This window comes from Cuculus canorus, chromosome 10, assembly GCF_017976375.1.
Source record: "Cuculus canorus isolate bCucCan1 chromosome 10, bCucCan1.pri, whole genome shotgun sequence".
Classification (NCBI taxonomy): Eukaryota; Metazoa; Chordata; class Aves; order Cuculiformes; family Cuculidae; genus Cuculus; species Cuculus canorus.
The window spans coordinates 16080176-16099677 of NC_071410.1; the positions used below are offsets into that span (position 1 = coordinate 16080176).

Below are 19502 nucleotides of genomic sequence, written 5' to 3' on the forward strand. Positions count from 1 at the left end.
CCTAGACTTCCCAATAAGTCAGTTTCTTCAAGTACCAGTGTATAGATGTTCAACAACAAACTACTGCTTCCAGTGCTTACTCTGTATACTATACCAACACAACTTAGCCCTTTTGAACAAATTACTTGTGCATTTAAGTCTTGACAAATACCGTATCTAAGGCATCCACTGGAAAACAAAACACAGATCTGTGGCTAAACTGTCCCAATTTATTCATTATTCAAGTTGGATTCATTAACGATCCTGTCACATCTTGCATGATGCTTCCCATAATCTGTATTCCAAGAGCTTAATTTTAATCCTTTTCTGACGTACGGTGTAATGCAGAATCAAATCACGCACAGCACTTCAACTGTGCTTTAATCACTGAGATAAGAGGAAACATGCACATGCTGAGTGCAATGAATTGCACTGAGTGCAAATAGGAACACCGCTTGCTCCACGAGTGAGCGAAAAAGGTCATTTTTATGTATCTTTTCTTTGCACAAGAGAATGAGATGTACTTTGCATTAGGCTCTCAGTCTGATTCTGTTTTTTTAAGGAACCACAGCACTAAACTATGCCCAACTGATACTGTCTTTAGGCACAAATGTGATGTATTGCACATGACAGACTTACCTTGCTTGGATACAAGATTCCTCATGAAACACTGATGTCTGAGTAAGGACAAAATAACCTTGTGCAAGGATTTAGTCTTGTCCTTTGACTCAGGGCTGAGCACAACGCGTTTTTCTAAGTAACACTGCTTGTACTGAAGGGCTGTTTTTAGTCATGTTCAGTCATTGGGACTCTCTTATATAGGACTACATTTTATACCTGAATGTAAAGCAGTAGCTCTTATGAACATATATCTCCAGTAGATTTGTGTGCTGACATTTTGGAACAAAACTTAGAGATCTTTCAATCACTACCATTTAAATTCTGTTAAGTAACATTAAAAAGGAGCTGCTGCTGGTGCAATTATACACGGCTACTAAGTATCATCACTAGATGATACTGCAGAAAAAGTTTTGCTCTTTACAGCTGCTTTTTGCACAAAAGAATACTTATTAGATGGGCTGAGAAGAACTATGATAAACACAGAAGGCTGGCTATAACCTCTCCTTTTATATGCTCTCAGGAGTGATTTTGGCTAAAGGGTTATTTCCCTCGACAGATCTGCCTTAGTGCACATGTGTACATGATTACAATACAAACAACACTTGGAAAGCTAAATGATCACTTTTGCATGTAGTTCTCATAGGTATAAATTCAAAATACATATGATTATTACAGTTCAGTCCAGAAATTTTAGCATTTCATCATTAGTGGAGCTAAAAATAGTGATTAAAAGAAATACGGTACATTTCCCATTAAGATACGTTCTTTCCCCCTCGCCCCCATTACAGCATGCACTTGCATTTTAAGAGACACCCTTTTTTTGGGAATAAACCCTTTTCGAACACATCAATAAACAGCAGCTAGAGCTATATGTTGCCCCCTCTCAGAAATTCAACTTTTGCCTAGCTAAAAACTTCTCAAATGAGCATTTTACATTGAAAACTTCTAATTAAACTTCTGAAGAATTTGTAAAAGAACATCTGAAACTACTGGTGAGGACTGATAAAAGAGAATGCCACCTTCTGCTGAAGAAAAACTATATCTAGAAGGAACTTGAGATTCTTATAAAACTTTTAATAGGAAGAAGTGAATCAAATTGGTTAATTATCATTTTATGGTTGGTAAAAGGGCAAATTACATGCCATCCATTTCTAAACTTCTAAATGTCTCCAGTGCTTTTAATTAAAGCTGCCATCTAGAAACTACTAATGCAATTTTATGCAATTAGTTATTTATAGGTTACCATAATACACCACTCAAAATATGATTCAAGTGATTTGCAGTCTGTTGCTTTGTGATCTTTGTCATCTTTACTTCATTACTGTCTCAGTACTAGCAGCAAAATATTCAGCAGTTCTTTGTCAGCTGAAACGTGACTTTAGGACTTGCACTGGAGCGTTCTCTTTCGATGCATAAGAGTCGGAGCAAACAGCATTTTTTAACTACTTGACTGTGAATGGAAATGTCCTGCTTCCAGTCTGAGACGTGATGACTGGGGTCATAGTGCTGACAATGGTTAAGAGAAAAAGGGGATAACATGCATTCAGGTGAAGGTTGGATGAAATTTAGGAAAACATGCTATCCAAAAAGTTTAACTTAAATGTTCTACAAGATTTCTAGACTCCTGAAATCATAGCTAGCTAAGACTACTGAAGAGAAAAATCAGGAATAAATTCTGATGAACCAAAAATGGCAACAGGTGATTTTTTTGCTGGTTCTGATATGCACATGACAATGAATTGAGGCTGCAAAACACCTTGGTTTGTCTACTTCTTACTTTTTATATTGCTAATGAAACATATCATCCCACTCTGCTTTCCGTTTTGAATTGAATGGAAGCATTGAAAATGTCAATGGGAATTTACGGAATAGCAAGGATTCCTGAATAAATAGTATTGATCATTACCTACGACAACGTGGTCTTGTTTTCACAAAAGGCTATATTAAGAATTTATTCTGCATCTTACTAAAGGTAACAGGAATCTACCAGCTGAGAAGAAGCAGGCACTAAATGGGCTACTGCCAATTGACAGATGTAAAAGTTTAATCTGAGCAGTTGTTCTTACAGCTTTATTTATTTTAGAAAGTATTCCTGCAGATGGTGAGTAACAAGACTGATTATTTCAGGATGCAAGCTACTGGGGCTGAACACATTTTCAAAACCATGATTTCTTTCAGTAGTATTTCCTTAGTAAAGTAATTTCTAGCAAAATGAATAAAACTACACTGCAGAACCAATTTTTAGTTTAAGCTTTCATTTGTGTTGCTCATTCATGGCTATGGGTCTGAGTGAAAAAGGTTCTTTGCTACAGCCGCGTATAAGGTATTTTTATGCACGGGATTTAGAATTTACTCCAACCTCCTACATTTCCCTGGTGTTTACTTTGAGGTCACTGCATCTGTAGCGAGGTCACTGCAATGCATTCAGCTATTCTGTACTCAGCACGCAGCTTTTAATTTCCTGAGGCGCGCTGACTGTGTACACAGCTTGCACAGACAGCGCGTGCATCTATCTACTAGTTCTAGACTCTGGTCTGGACCCAGAAGTGAAAAAGCAGACGCTGCAAGACCTTGGATGCTTACATATTTGGATTTAGTGCTTGGGCTTCCAAATGCTGTAAATCACCTGCGATGCTTAAGGTTCAACCATTGGAGGGACTTCCTGTTTTTACAGAAGTTACTTAGTTCACGTTTCCACCGCAGCTGTCCCCTGTGAATGCTCTGAAGTGATCACAAATACAAGGTAACTGAAATCAGATGTTAACCTAAGACACTTTTCTTGGTATGCTTGACTGGGAGACACTAGCTCAGCAAAAATGTGGTAACTTGATTGTCTCAGCCTCTTACTGCCTCCGTCAATTAAGCTTGGAAAGTCAAATCTACTTACATGTCTAAAGCCCACTTATTTCAGAAGGGCAGGGGAGGTAAATGCTTAATGTCTTTGATCCAGGCATTGGCTTTGCAGTGCTAAGTAGAACAACTCCCAGGTTTTCTAATTAATGTTAGTGCTTCTCGCTGCTCCGATACTCAATGACTAATCTAGTTAAAATCAGAACACTACGCTTTAGTCCTTTCTTATAAATACTAGTCCAGATTGTTTAAAACATAGTAACTGGATGTGTCATAAATACGTTTTATCAAAAAATTCCCAAACCTACCAACAGAATTCTCCATCCCAAAATTAAAATCTGTTACTTGGCAAAGCTCAAGTGATTGGAATTCAGTCACTGATTAATATCATGTGTAGTTACTTCTTCATTTTCAATATCTGCTTGTGTAATAAATGTCTTCAACTTGTCACAGATCTTATTTTATGTCCCCACCTTGTGTCATTTCACATTCTGCTTAAGTACTTGGTCATCTATTACATGACTCATTAGTCTGAGTTCTCTACAGAATTAAAGAAAGTTGCAGTAAAAATAATGTATTGAAGTTCAAATTTCAACTACATCACCCATGCATGTTTAAAAGCATCTTTCAAAGTCAGCGCAACATACAATAGTGCAAGATTAATGGTTACTAAGCCTCATCTCTAGTTCTTCACTGAAAAGTGGGAACAGACTGAACAAGCTACACGTGTTTGTTACCTGCAAAATAAAAGTTGTGGAAAGCAGATCAAATCATAAATGATTAGTGTGACTTCATGATGTTTTCCTCTCTGGCATTTATTTCCTGATCACCAGGCAAAGGCAGTCTTGTCAAATAAATATAATGTGAAATAAAAGTTGATGAAAAACTTAAATCATTATGTAATAATCTAGGACTCTCCCAAGACCTACCTGTCTGCCCACTGAAGCAGAAAAATTGTTATGAGTTAAAAAAAGTTAAACCAGCATTTGAAGCAACTTTCATTCTGAAAAGGAAATAAGACTATTTGAACTGCCACTTATTAACCTACTTCTGAGAATGTTACCAAATAGGATTAAGTTTCACAAATGTTACACAGTTGGTATTTCTTATCAATTTTGCAAATGGATAAATGGGGTCATACAGATAAGCATTCAGAGTCACAAGCAGCTGGTAGCAAAAATAAGAATGAAACTTTAGAGCTGTAACTAACCAAGGTCAGCTGGGCAGTAAACAGAGTTATTTCGCAGATACTATCTTTCTACCAAGTATGAGGTAGATTTACTTTTCATTTAGAACAGGGAAAAAAAGGGAATACTCAGGACAAAATAAGGTGGCAAATGACTGGAAAAAGTTATATCAACTTAAAAAATAAATGCTAATCCTGTCTGGTCATGGAGTAACGCATGTGATTATATTTAATAAAATCTTGGCAGTGACTCTGCCTTTATCTCCATTATCAGGTACCCGTTTTTGCACTGTAAAAATCTCAGAGGTGAGAAGTTAGAAGTAATCAATTTATTTCTGTAGTCAAATACTACATAACATTGTGTTACTTTGTGTTCAACTACTCTTAACCATGGATAAGATGCAGTTGAGTCTGTGGAATCACCAAAATTTTTGACAGTTTCCTGCCTCCTGGAAAAAGATATTTTTGCCTATGCTGTTTGCTGTTATTTCAGTTGAAATGTGATGTCTTCTGACTTGACAGTTATTCCAATAACAAGCAAAATAAGTGATCCAAAAGAATCTCTAAAATTGTATTTAAGCATTTGAGACTTCCAGGTTTCTTAATAAATTGTAGATCTATGGATAACCAGGCATGTACTTCCTATACTTTCCCAGATTATTCAACCAGTTTAGAGGAAAACGAGGACCTGCACTTATAAGGCTATTGTGATAACGCACAGCTAATTGTTGGTGCTGTGCTGTGAGCACAGGTCGATGCTACATCTTTGTAGGCCCTGTGGAATGGAAAAATGGAATGCAGCAGTCCGTAGTTCCTTGAGATTAAAATCCCAAACCCTGAACATAACAAATCCGACAATTCCAAACTGATATAATTTAGAGCAAATGCAGAAATCAAATGCCATTCCTTGAACTTGCCAACATACGAGCATTGTCTGCTACCAGTTAAATTTTTAATATTTGCCGGTTGACCCAGAACTCATTAATTGTACTCTTATTCCTCTTAATTTCTTTATGACTAGAACCTTCTGTTAAGGATGCCAGCATGGGTATTTTTAAAGTAAATAGCATATTACAAATTTTCACCAACAATAAAAAAAGAAGATAGAACAACTAGTTGTGTTGTAGTTAGATACAATCAGTTGTAATCAGCAATAAAACATTGTTCATTTTCCTGCTAACGCATTTGAAAACCTTTGTTTTCTACTATTTTTAGAATTGATTCATTACGTTAATTAGCTGCCTGAAGATTAGCATTTATTTGTACATACTTCACACTTACCTCTATCATTAAAGACATGTTAGTCACTCCACAATTACAATGCGTCCCTTGCTAAGCCTTAAAGCAGGATTATTTGCTTGTCTTAGAAATATTTCTGCCTGGATATACATTCTCATTTCTTACTGATATACAGCTTTCCTTTTTAGCTCACGAACAATAATCAAAACCCTTCCTTAGAGTGAGTCATTAGGAGAGAGGGGTGTGCTACGGGGGGAACACACCCAGAGCCCACTCAGAGCACTGCCACGGGAGCTGCCCAGTAAACTTTGTTTTGGGAATTTCAGTGGGAATTGAGGGTGTTCAGCTACTTTAGAGCACCAAATCCAGAGACTTTATTTATCACTGTTCTCATGCACACTGCAAGTGGATTAATTGTGTCTCTGGTGGCAATTCAAGTCTTCACAAGTGTTTTACACGTAACAATATAGGATGCACTCTTGACAAGAAGGCTGCATCAAAATGCTGATTTCACGTGCAGTACATGAGATGTTCATAACTTACGAAGTACATTTAATGAGAAAAGACAAACTAAAATTCCAAATAAACCTGATTTTGCTGTCTGTCTGATTTGAACAGCTCTGACTTAATGGGTATGAGTAAGCTCGATTAACATTACAAGAATCTCCTGAATGCATCAAATATAAAAGATTTACTTTGCAACCATATCATTTGCTTAAAAGTTAAATATAATTAAGTGCTATCACCTTGCAACACAAAAGTAATAAAAGAGGAGTGCTACCACACAAGGAAAGAGTATTTCAGGGGATACAAGCTGGAGTGGGCTGCTCATGCTACTCCTTCATAAAGGACTGGTTGTATTAAAAAAACAAGTGAGCTTTATGAAATGATTTGGCTTGTTTATAGTTGGTCAAATCACCACCTCAGACCCATTTTTGTACATCCAGTTGTATCTGAGTTTCCAAATAATGGAAGGAAATGACAGATGACCAACACTAAGTACTTCAGATATGTTCTTTTCTTACCTCTTGGACTGTTGAGAGAGGCCTCGGATGCCTTTCCGCCATCTCCACAGTGACTCTGGTCAAATGGAAGGCACTGATCACCTGTTCCTGCCACCACGTCTGCGTTTTTGGCCAGATCCTTTGTTTCAATGAGAGATCTTGCTTTGTAGACTTTTCTGGTGTTGGTATCTGATAAGTAAAGGGATTCTGATACTGGATCGACGGCCAAGTAATATTTATGTGCAGGGCTTGTACTGAAACAGAAGAGAAGAGCATCAAAGTTAAACTGTTTTTCTTTTTGATCTCTGTTCATGGTAGCATAACACTTCTGAAGACATCTGTTCAGTGATGTGGAGGTGACAGAGGCATAAGCAAGACCAGCTTTGAGGCAGCTCATGCAAGCATCACTGCTGAGAAGGAAGGAAGGAACCAGTACCAGCGGCAGAACCTGACCAGCCAGTTACGTACCAGGTAGTAAGCAGAGAGTGGTACTGGTGGGGTTAGTCCCACCAGTGTCCATTAGTGGGACACTAATGGTGTCCATTAGTACCAAGCCACCCAGTACAGAGCTAACTGGAGTAGCTTCAGCTTAGTTATAATTATTATTACTACCAACAGCAAGGTCCTTTTTCTATACCTGACAAGTCCTAGTACACTTAGAACTGAAAACAAATCAACAACTTGCAGCAAAGTGAATCACAGACTGCTCTGCATATACACAAATACCCACTCTTGGTTATTTTGATCTGTTTCTAGACCTTAGGAAATATGAAGGTGTGAAATATGGTGCCGCAATTCATGCCGACTGTATTGTCAGGAGCAAGGCAGAAGGCCATGTACTGTCAGTGCAAACAGGCATGAATTAATACACCATAATTCATGTATTGAAGTGCCTTACTGAGATTATACAATGTTTTAAAAATATTTACATATGTTAATTAAATGGTGAAGATCATAAATTCTGATCGAAGAACTGGGCTGCATCTTATTAACCAGCAAGACTTTTTGTTTCTTTTCAAGTCCTATCTGCTCCAGACTAAAAGGATTGTCAGATTTCTATATATTTTTTCTATTAGAGACATTTTATTAACATTGGTACAGTTAATACTTAAGATTAAGGAAATTAAGGTCCATTTTGTTAGTTCTGTTTGTGGTGGGTTTGACAACACTTAGTGTAGAGCTTCTTTTGCAGGGCTCAGTTTTCATGCCCACAACAAACCAGGAAAGAAAGACTCTAGATAAAATAGAACTGAAGAACTGGTAGGGGCTTCAGGACAGATATGTCATGTCTGAGATGATACTGACTTATTTTACTGATTGGATTTCAGGTTGATGGTGACTCTTTAAACATGAAATTTTTACTTGGCTGAGGCAGATACTAAGCTTTATTAATAATCTATTAGACAGTCCTACCTTACTGAGCCAAATGTTCCTTACATTGTTCCAAAACAATGTAAAAATTACTTACCAATATCTTTTATTTTAGCAGTCTACTGAATACTCAATATATTACTAAGGAACTTCTAACAGATGATCACCTGAAATCTTATTTCCATTTATAAGTCATGAGGCTAATGTTGTACCATGAGAAATGTGATAGAGCGTGTGCTTATTTCTCTCAGTTCTCATTCTCCATTCAAAAAGGGATAGAAACTACTCAGCATCTCTGAGGACTGGGCCACAAGCTAGACTGGCGTAAAGCTGACCTTAGTTATAAATATCTATAGAAGACAGAAGGGGGAAATATAAGGACAGGTATTCCCACAACTGGGGAACAGATGTGAAACCCAGTCCAAGGAAACCAGGGAATGAGAGGACAGTTGTACGATGAAAGATGATAAAGAGGATGAGCTAAAAGCAATTAACAAGAAATTATACATGTATTATAAAATTCTGTTCGTTGAAAACATTAAGAATCATTTGTGCTCTCTGGACTGAGCTCAGAAGAGACTGGTCAGCCAAATGATGACTTTTAAATAAAATACTTCTGTGGAAAAAGTTGCAAGGAGAATTCTAGATGTTAAGTAAACATGCTGTTCATCATACAGAAACTGCGGTCATTATATACTCTCCTTGTAGGCACATTTTCTGTCATCCTTGTCATTTCATTTAATAGACCAGCTGTTAGACAGAAAACTCTTAAAGTTTGTGCTTAAAGCCTTGCATACTGAGAGGTTTAAATTTAAAGAGCATTAGCAAAAAACGAAACAAAATGAAGCCCTTGCTATCTTTGCAGAAGTTTGCAATCAAATCTAAATCTGAGTTTATTTAAATTAGCCTATTAAAAACTACGTCAAGGAGACTAGGATTTACAATTAATCTCTCCAGAACAAGTTACTACTACCCTGTAGGATTTTTTTTCCTTGTAATCTCAAGGCCTATTTCCACCTTGATGACAAGAAAAACAAACAGGATAAGTTGTTTTTAAACAGTCAAAAATAAGATCAGTTGCCTTCTCTGTTTACTGGTCTCCAGACTCCCTCCCTTTTTACACAGTATTCTTTTTGTCTTGGTAAAAAGAACACTTTCTCCTTGCTCTTTTGGAGACTAAAAGTTGTGTTAGAGGAACTGGATTGTGAAGCCTTTTCATGCTTGAAATGTCATGAGCCTCTGACACCTTTTAGGTGTTGCTTCCTCACGTTTCTTTGTGGATCCTAGAAGTTTCCACCGTGACCACGGTCTTTCCAGCCGCAAGAGAATGGTATACAGTGGGACTGCTCAGTACACTGCCATACCCTCAAACACTACATTAACTTCAAGTGATTTCCTCCAGTGTTAAACAGGTTTCACTTGCATAGAATACTGACACAGGCAATGGTTATTGTAATTAATAGGGCTGGGTGTTTGCACTGAAAAGTAGAACCTTGCATTTACGGACTAGGAATTATCCTTTCCTTTTAAATTTTCACTGTAACATGTATGATGTAACATCATCTCTAAGTAGGCTGGCAAATAATCTGTAGTATTTAATAGCATTCCTGTGGCTAAAGGGAGTAATTCCAACCAGTACTCTCATCTGGCAAACATTGCTTTAGTCTCTGCTCTGCTTCTTACTAGCTGAGGTTGTCCTACTGCTGGTTTATTTATCTCATTTAAGTACTGAAATGCAAAGAAGTTTGTTTCTAAGGATACAGAGTGCGTTGCTATCTCTTTTTAGCCGGCAAGGTAGTTTCTGCAGCTGGATTGTTACAACCAACTCCCTCACCGTCTGTCACAGAAGTCTGATGTGCAACGTTCATTCTTTTAAAGAAGTCCCTGAACTGCAATGCCAAAATGCTAACTGGAAAGGAGGGGAAAGCCACTTGGTTTTGCTTTAGCTGGATAAGCAAGGACTGAAGTATGATACAGTGTCCTCAATTCTGGGGCTCGCTCTGCACCTTCTATGACAGTGGCAGACTTTGAAGTCTGTAGCATCCTAGAACTGCTAAGGCACAATCTTCTTGTGTCACTCTGAAGCCTTTTTAATTATTCCTTTATTGCTAAAACTCCAGTTTTCTTGGCTGACTATATCTACGATCATTCATATACTATGTGAAATGCATATAACAGCCATAGAATGCATTCTCAGCTTTAGGATTTGAGCCTCTCCATCTCTATTTGATGATCAGTAAACTGATTTTTAGAGAGAAACTTCATTTCTTCAAAGGGAACAAATCAAACCTACTTTACTATAAACAAAGATGAATTTGATTAACATTTGTCTTTACTAATTTCAGAGTGTTTCTCTATATCCAGACTTCTTAAAGGCCTTTTGCAAGACTGTTTCCTTGAACGTGGTTCATATATTACTGTTACTGTATTTTACTTACCTGTGTCTTGTGTCTCTATTCCTAGTAAGACAAATTGGTTCAGGTTTATAAAAAAGAAAAAGACAAGAAACGTTAGTCATCTACAAAACGGTATTCTCTGCTATACAGTTCACAGAGCTGTATCCATATAACAAAACATTGTTTATCCTGTTAGTCAGCATTATTTCTTTCCCCTCAAACTGCTCCCTTTCCACTGCCTGCATTTTGACGAGTTAATTCTGAACTATCAGCACACAATAGTTCATTGGAGATTCATGGGTGCTAAACGAAAGAAATTTAGTGTACCAATGTCCGAACTCTCTCCTGCCTCCCCCTGACCCTGAAAGAGACTGAGAAGTTAGAGTCATAATTACAGGGGAGTCGTTAATGGTAGCACAGGCCCTGCCTGCGACATGTCAGTCTGCAATACCAGGTTTGCTCTTCTCTGCTTAAACTAGTCATATCCACCCTTACAGATGAGGAACAATTTAGTTGTATTAAACATGCTATCTTCAGCCATAAAGCTATGATCTGACGTGACGCTGCACATATTGATTTCATTTGATATTGAAATATGGGTTTTTTTTTTTCAAAAATGTATTTGGAATACATGGAATATTTTACCTGTTTTGAGAAAACTTATGAAAAATCTCACAGCACATAAAAATAGCTGTGTTAATTTTGCACTTTGTAGAAATTCATTATGCTAAACTTGTTCTAAAGGCCGCTTACGATGTCACTTTTAAGTGATGACTTTAAAGTAAATGTAAGTTTTCTGATGAGTTTGCTCGGCAATCCATGAGACTGATGCTCACAAAGTAACTAAATGTGGTGGCTGCTCTAAGTCACAACTGAAAAAAAACGGTTTACTGTATTTTTCATGGGTGTACCACAGCCACAATAATTAACACTAGTCAGAGAAAGCTAGTTTTTTTTTTTACCTTAATTCTAATATCCCAATTGAATTTCCAGAGGGAAAGATCCGTCTGACAAAATTGAAGTCACCAATATACACGCTGCCATCAGGCCCAGAAGCAAGAGCAACCGGGGCAAAGAGTTTGCTGTTGAGCGCGAGACCGTTGCAGTTGGAGCAAGAGACACTTCTCTGGTGTCCGTTGCCCATCACGGTTGAGATGACCGGCGGCTGCTGGGAAATGAACATGTTTTCACCATTTCCTTTGTGTACAATTCCTAAGGGAGGCAGGAGGGCAGAAAACACAGACAAAAAAAAGCAAGTTTGTAGCATTGAAACAATTCCACAGATTGTGATTATGCAATCCTCTAGAAAATCAGAGTACCAAAACAGCAAGAAGCATTGGATCTTCCAAAGACTCCCAATTCTGTTTGGTCCCACGCTTTACCATCACCATTTTGTCGATTAGTGGTTAGTGGCTATTTTAAAAGCCTACATCATGAGGAGAACTCACGGTTGGTTAATGCTCTAACAAATTGTCTGTTAATTGCAGTGCTATCTGATTTCTTAGGGATTGCTACTTTAATATTCATTTTATTCATAAATTTTTATTAGGTAGCAGAGGAATTTCTTAGGCAGTTTGAATATTTAATTAAAGGAGATTAGTAGCAGGGCTGCCATGCATTTTTCAATGAAGAGCACTGAGTGGCAGTACAAAATCAATATTCAAATTTAAATGCAAGTTCTTCATGGTATATAAAAATGGTGCCAAGTGCAGCAAAGCCAGGTTAAGTCAAGGAGTAATTCTGAGGCACAAGTGAATTTCCTACCAGCAAGAATATATTAAGTACTGCCATAAAGTTTAAAGCAACCTTCCAGTGTGTTGATATTTTAGTACTGCTCAGTAGCTCTTATTGAAAGTCTTCTCAATTACTATGTTGGTGAAACCAGAACCAGTACAAATGGATATTTTATCAAGTTAATAGCTGTAGAGCTTATTTTAGATAACAATGTGGTAACATAGTTGAGAAGTACCTCTAAAACGACGTGTTCTTTTGAGACTTTGGCTATTTCTGAATGGAGGATCTGTATTATCTTAGACCACAGTCAAAAATCTCTTATTTACCTTGGAATTCATCAGAAAATTTGCATGATTAAAGGAATAAACACAAGGAAATATACTTTCTAGAGGACTTTGACACCGGGAAATGAGCATATTCTGGATACCATGGGAAATACATGTTGAGATTCATCCCAAAAGTGTTTATGTACTGTTTCTACCAATTTCCATTAAACTATTCTTTTGTAGCTTTCAGGTAAGTCTGAAGCTAAAATTCTCTTTGGAAGTTACTGAGTGTTGCCATAGCTATTTTCAAGGGAATTATATTTAAAAAAAAATTATTTCTGAACAACAGGGGACAGAATACATGTATTTGTCTAAACATTGGCTTAAAAAAAGCATCTTGGAAATATGCCAGTAAAATTACTGGCGATATCCTCCCTTACACACTGGATAAAAATAACACTAGATGAAGATGCTGTCTTTGTCTGAAATTAACAATGTAGTATTTCAACTGCCTCATACAAATGCCAGTAAATAATTAGGGCTCTGGAGAATATGTTTTGCTGTCAATAAATGTAAGCATGTGGCTAATTTCAGGCTTTTGAACTGCTGCTTTAATTTTAGTCAGTGCTGTATTGCACTGGGGCTGAAATTACCGTAAAGCATAGAGTCCCTGTAAAATTATACCTCCTTTGCCCAGATAAATAAAAATGGAATCAATACACTTGCCCACCAGAAGAAAAATCTAAGTCAAAGAATACTCTAAAAAATCGGTTAATAGCACATTCATTTTTATTCATGAGATACAGGTGTCTTTAAGACTCCATACAGGAACTCGTATTTATGGTACGTGTTTACTTCTTGATTATGAGAAATGTCCTCAAGATCTTCCAAACTGACCAAAGCTTTTGTGTTAGAAAACATTAAACTCGAATCATGTAATGAATTGAAAGCAATCAGACCTCTAAACTGGAGGGGGGAAGAAGTGGGAAAGGAACAGTTTGGTGTAGCTGCGAGCAGGATGTGATCCTTTATTAACCTCACAGTCATATTGATGCAAAACCATATCCATTCAAAAAGCTTGGCAGCCCCATTGGAACACTATCTGCTATTTCCCATCTATGCTGCTGGAATCAAACATCTTTGTCTTTCTTTTTTTTCTTTTAAGAAGCTTACATTTGGCAAGAGAACATAGTTTTTACTTGCTCTGGTTTCTGCGCGTCAATACCTGTACCTTAGACTGTGCTATGAAGTGTGATTCCGTAAAACTGCATCTATTTATTTCTAAAACTTTCCTGTTGTACTTAGTCTATTTTGTTACATCTCTAAAATGAATAGTCTTTATGGGGAGGGAGGGAAGCACATCCACCCCATCTCCGAGTAGGAATGTTGTGCACAGCAGCAGACCGGCTGGAAGACAAGGCTTCACGGTTGAAGTTAGCTGTAAGCTATTCACGAGTAGACAACCAACCAACCAGAGTGCTTTGAGTTTTAGTTTGAAAACAATGTTATAATTTGCAATAGAGAATCTTTAGAAATACATTTATGTTAGGTCCCAGTGCTATTTCTGTAGTTAATCCAGTGGCAGTGTTTCAAAGACAGATGCAAGTTTTTTACTTGTAAAAAGAGCGGCTTTTCATACATACAGGAGAAAGTGAAAAAATTAATATACTGTTACTTGAGAAAGCTATGCATTCTTTTCATTTCACTCAAGGTGGCACAGAGAGAAAACTAAAATTTATAATTCTACGTTTGAATCATATTCCTGTTCTTATTTAAAGTACATCTTATATACCTGACATAGAAGAGCAATTCACTACTTTCAAGTTAAACCACAGGCACACTTGTTACTTTTATCATTTTGGTTAACAGAGTTCATTATTTGGTTTTGTTGCTTTAATAAGAGTCTATAGGCTGCTCTGCTAGGTATGCACTAAATATGGTACAGTCGTCGTTTTTCTGTTTCTTACTGCTTTTTTAGTTTCTACATTTGAGCCACGTGCGCATGCTCAAAGTCTATCCTAATCACGAGGAACATCTGAAACATCACTGGGCTTTGTTATTCTCACTGGAGATGCTCTCGCATGTGAACTATAAACAGAAGAGACTCACTGATTTCAAGTCAGACTTGCGTATGCCCTCCTCTCCTCATATTGTATCTCTGTTAGTAAAGGACAGGTGTTTAGCACCTGCCTCCTGCCTTCAGCCTTGACCATGCCCAACACAGTGGGAACAGGAGAGGCAGAGGAGCAGGTATACGAAGCCGCACACTCCCCATCCTCGTTATCAGGTAGCAGGCACAGCCGGAATGATTTCATGTGGCTGACAGGTCACTGCTCACTGGTGTTCTCAGCCACACAGCCGAGATAGGGCCAGGATGCAATTTGTCACTGTGTTTCCATGCTCAAGAAAGCAATGATTTAGCCCTGTTCAGATTACAATTGTATACTTTACAAAATCTCAGAACATGTTAGTGCCTATGGGGTGAATTATGGTAGTAACCACTGCAGTTAGCAGATAGTCATATAAATTGGAGTTACTGCCAGCAATTTAGTCTTGAAATTAAACTATGCAAGTGGTAAATTGGCACTAAGGAGTAGACTATGGGGCTCACAGTTGGGGGCTGAGTTGACTGAGGTCAGATTACTCTTTGTGTTAAATGTCAATAGCTGGCATTTAAAAGAGACAATCTATACAAACCAATAAGACAGGGTACGAAAGAATTGCTGTTTAAAATGTCAAACTATTTTAAATCAAAACAGAAATCCAAGTAATTTACAAACTAAAGCTGACCTTTTGTATTTGGAATATTTATACTGCAGTTGCGCATTCAACGGCAGAACTTGTAAAAACCTGACAGCCATACATCTGTGCATGAATCTTCATTAACAGAAGTTTGGAGATGGAAATAGATTTTAGTGGACAGACTCTCAGCTGGAGCAAATTGAGAGAACTTTACTGAATCCAATACTCTGCTGATTTATAAGTGCTGAAATCTGACACCAAGTTTCTCTTCCCCTGGACACTGAGATATCTGCTTATTGGCAAACACGTATTTTTCTAGTTACCATAATTTATCTACCTGTATTGTTTTAGTAATTTAATCCCACTAGTTCCTGATTATAGATGTTAAGGGAGGTAAAGAAACCCCCCCAGGGACAAAACAAAAGCAATCAGAAAACAGTCTCCGTCCTTCAAAAATCTCTGTGCGGGGTTAATGTTATGACACCAAAAGCATTTACGTTTTTTTTTCTAATGCTTCAAGGGGTACTGAATTACTTGCCCTGAAGAGTAACTTACTGTGCTTCTCAACAGAGTGGGCAGCCACAAAAGCTTCTGCATGCCAGACTGGTGGTGTGGTTCTGGAAGTGCTACCTTGGACTGGTTTGTTTGCACGCAGCCTTTGGCTCCCTAATGCTGTAATGCTACTAACTGATGTGAGTCACAGGATAAATTAGGTGTGTAGACACTTCACTGAGTACATAACACACCGTAAACTGACCTACAATGTGGTACTTCTATAACAAGAGGGTGAGAATGAACGCAAATTAATTTGCCCTTTTCCTATCCAAATGACCACAATGTGTTAGTGATCGCAAGAGTCAGTGATATTAATATTTAATACCTGGAAGCCAGAACATTAAAAATATCCTTTCAGATGGCATTTACAGTTCAGTTCTCAATAAACGAGGGTGCACATTCAAAGAGGATTACACATTAGGAAGTGTAATGCTTAAAATCTGAACAATTAATTCCTTTAAAATTTGTATTCTTCTTCTACATGGCCAGTTAATACAGGAAGGACTTACCACTTTGTGGATTTAATACATGGTGTTTGTTTATAGACCAGCCTCCCAGATTTGAAGCATCCATTTCAAAGCCTTGAAGGATTACTGTTCTCTTCTCCCACAGAACAAAATCAGGACATGTTTCATATTCATATCCCACCGACACTGCAAACAAATAATTAAACGTCTATCAGTCTACCTTTTCCTCCGTGAACTGCTGGGTAATTTTTCATTCCTATCATTCCAGGTTTTGATACACAACAGTCAAGTAATGATGCCACTAATTTTCCTCTGCTTGATTGCTATTGTTGAACGGCATTTTTTAAAAAAGGGGTTTTAAGAGATTAGTATGTCATTACAGCTATAGTTAATACTGTTTCAAAGCAGAAATTTTTCTGTTATATCAGTTATGGATTTCCCAAGAGTATAAATCTCTTCCAATGACCCCTGACTTGATTATTTTCTGCATTTCTGCTAATTACCTGAATAACAGCTTAGACAGGAAAAAATCCACCTTAAACCAAACCAGTTTTAATTTGTTTGCTAATCACAAAACCTGTAGTTAGGCAGAAATGGATTGCCAACCTGAAAACTTCTAGAATTAAACATTTATCTGAATAGGATTGCACATCACACAGCTCCCCTCTACAACTGGCCCAAATACCTGCTGAAAAATCTTGAATTTCCCTAAGGATGATGGTTTTCAGGGATGTTCAAACTGACCAAAATACTCCTTCCCTTTAGTCCTTCAGTAAAACAAAAAAACCCTTCAGAACTTAACTTTGATCTCTCTAATATATAAACCTTTTCTTTTACAAGTTATTTATCTCCTCCTGTTAACCTTTTTAGGTTTCAGCATAACCCATTCATAAAGCCAGAATGTTACTTAGACACAAACCCCCAAAATCTATCTAGGAAATACTGAGATACTTCAGCCTTTCCAAAATAAAAATGTCTTTAAAAATATTTTAAGCTACAAAATTTGAAAGAATATTTTTAAAACCAGTTTTCTGACATTTTCAATATTTTCTTCTCATTTTTTCTATGTAGCAGCTTTTAGGTATGTTTTACTCGAACCATAAATAGCTTTAATACTATCTAAATTCCATTACTGGATGCAATCAAAATATTTTGACCAGCTGCAGTAGGGAGCATTCGTGCAAGATGAATGTTTTATGGCAAACTGAAAGCTGTTCCTTCCAGCAACTTCACTTAGAGCTGCTTCATCATTTTAGCAGAAAGAACCTGTTTGTGCAGCTAAACCCTGTCTTGTAAAAATCACATCTCCTTAAACACTGTAAATATTGCATGTTGCAAACATTATAGGTTTCAGTCTGAGGGTCCAACAGCCACTCTTTCAAATTCTTCTGTTGCAGGAGCTCCTATGACTAAGGTAAGCAATGTTTCTGGGTAACTCCCTGGGCTGAGTGCCCAGCTGTGGGCACGGAGCTTTTTTCCAGAACAGCTGCATCCTGTGCTTAGATGAGCCATCAAGGCTCAGTAACCCACATGCTATTTTCTACGTGTTAATGCAGAGAGAAGATAAAGGGCACATCTGTCCTATGAAGCAACCTCGCACTTGCCACCTACACGTTAGCATCTTAACTCCATTCATCCACTTAACAAGTTCAATCCCGGGTCAGACGCGTATACTTGAAAAGAGTAAAGACCTATAACATGAAGTCGCTCAGCCTTGCTCAGCGAACTGTTACTGACCCACAGGACAGTTCATCAGCTGCTGGAAGGTACCATGCTGATATCTGGGTCAAGGGAGGCATAACCAGCTGAGAATCTGTGCCAATGGATCCACGGTGGCACATTTACCAGGACTGTAGCTAACACTGTAAAGCGCCTGCTATTCCCTGCCGATAGCTGAAGTTTCTGAGCTGCCAAATACCCTCTAGAGACTATCATCCCCCTTTCTTCCAAGTTCACTGTTCACTTGCGCTCATAGTTATTGTGCATCACTGCCTTTTTCTCCCTCCTCATCAGTGAGGGACCTGTGGGTACACCCTCGCTTCATGGGTGTCTACAACTATGTTTCTATGTCTACTTACACATATTTATGGAAGATGGCTATCTTCAAAAAAGGAATGTTAAAACAGCGTCTGAAACATTTAAGTGGAGGTACTGCCGTGCCATTGATGACAATTTCCCATCAGTTGTTTTGCATGCACAGTAATTAAGGTGAATGTAAGAATTGTACAGTCAACCAAGTGACTGCAGTGCCACTCTAAAAATGTTTTCTTACCGGCAGGTTTTGCAAAACGTAATTTTGGAAGTGAATTGACAATCTCAGCCATTCTACCCTCATCGCAGAGTATTATTTTCTGGTCAAACTAATTTATAGCCCTTTTTCTGAGATGAAATTTCACTGCATGAAGCAGAATTGTAGTGACTATATTTTTGAACACTAATAGCCAGCAAGTACAGTTCTTTGTAGCCATAAAATGGATTTCAAAAGATTTACTGAAATCATCTGTACCAAAAATCTATTCTTTTCATACAACTATTTAGAAGATGAACAATAATTTGTTAGTAGTGCCAGCGTATCACAGCTCAAGGGCTGTTGCCAAAATATAGGTGAGAAATAAGAGACGCGATTAAACAGGACAGTAACCTCTACTTCAACCTCTCCTGAAATATTTCTTCTTCTCAGCATCTTCTTCGAACAATGAATATAATGAACTCAACCGAAGTAACAAGTAGAGTAATAAGCAGTGAAGACCTGTGACTATCCTGCTTGACAGCTGGTTAATATTCACACCCAGAAGGGTTTGTCCTTGCACACCACTTGATGCTGTTGTGCGGGTGCAAGTGTTTGCAGGGGTAAGGCTAAGCATGTCAGTTATACAGGCATATTTATTGATGTTTCTACTGAAATACTTCATTTTCCTACGTTAAATTACAAGCTAACATAGACTTTACCAGCAAGGTTTAGTGTGTCAACATCCACATGATGGGCTTTTTTTTTTTCATTTAGAACAAAGAATGCTACATTATCATCATATCAGCGGTTACTCTGAGAGGAGAAAATGGCCTCTTGTCAGGGACTTGGGGACTAGACAAAC

General features: G+C 37.7%; 1 protein-coding gene across 5 annotated transcripts in view; it reads right to left on the reverse strand.

The window, feature by feature from the left end:
* TENM1 (teneurin transmembrane protein 1) overlaps positions 1-19502 on the reverse strand; it is a 695512-nt gene that overhangs the window by 49639 nt on the left and 626371 nt on the right. For all 5 annotated transcript variants that reach the window (XM_054075918.1, XM_054075919.1, XM_054075920.1 and 2 more), the window contains 4 exons: positions 16453-16596; positions 11609-11858; positions 10689-10709; positions 6901-7133 (listed from right to left, as the gene is read on the reverse strand). In XM_054075918.1, coding sequence (XP_053931893.1) covers positions 6901-7133; positions 10689-10709; positions 11609-11858; positions 16453-16596 — 648 coding nt within the window. The remainder of the gene's footprint in view (positions 1-6900; positions 7134-10688; positions 10710-11608; positions 11859-16452; positions 16597-19502) is intronic.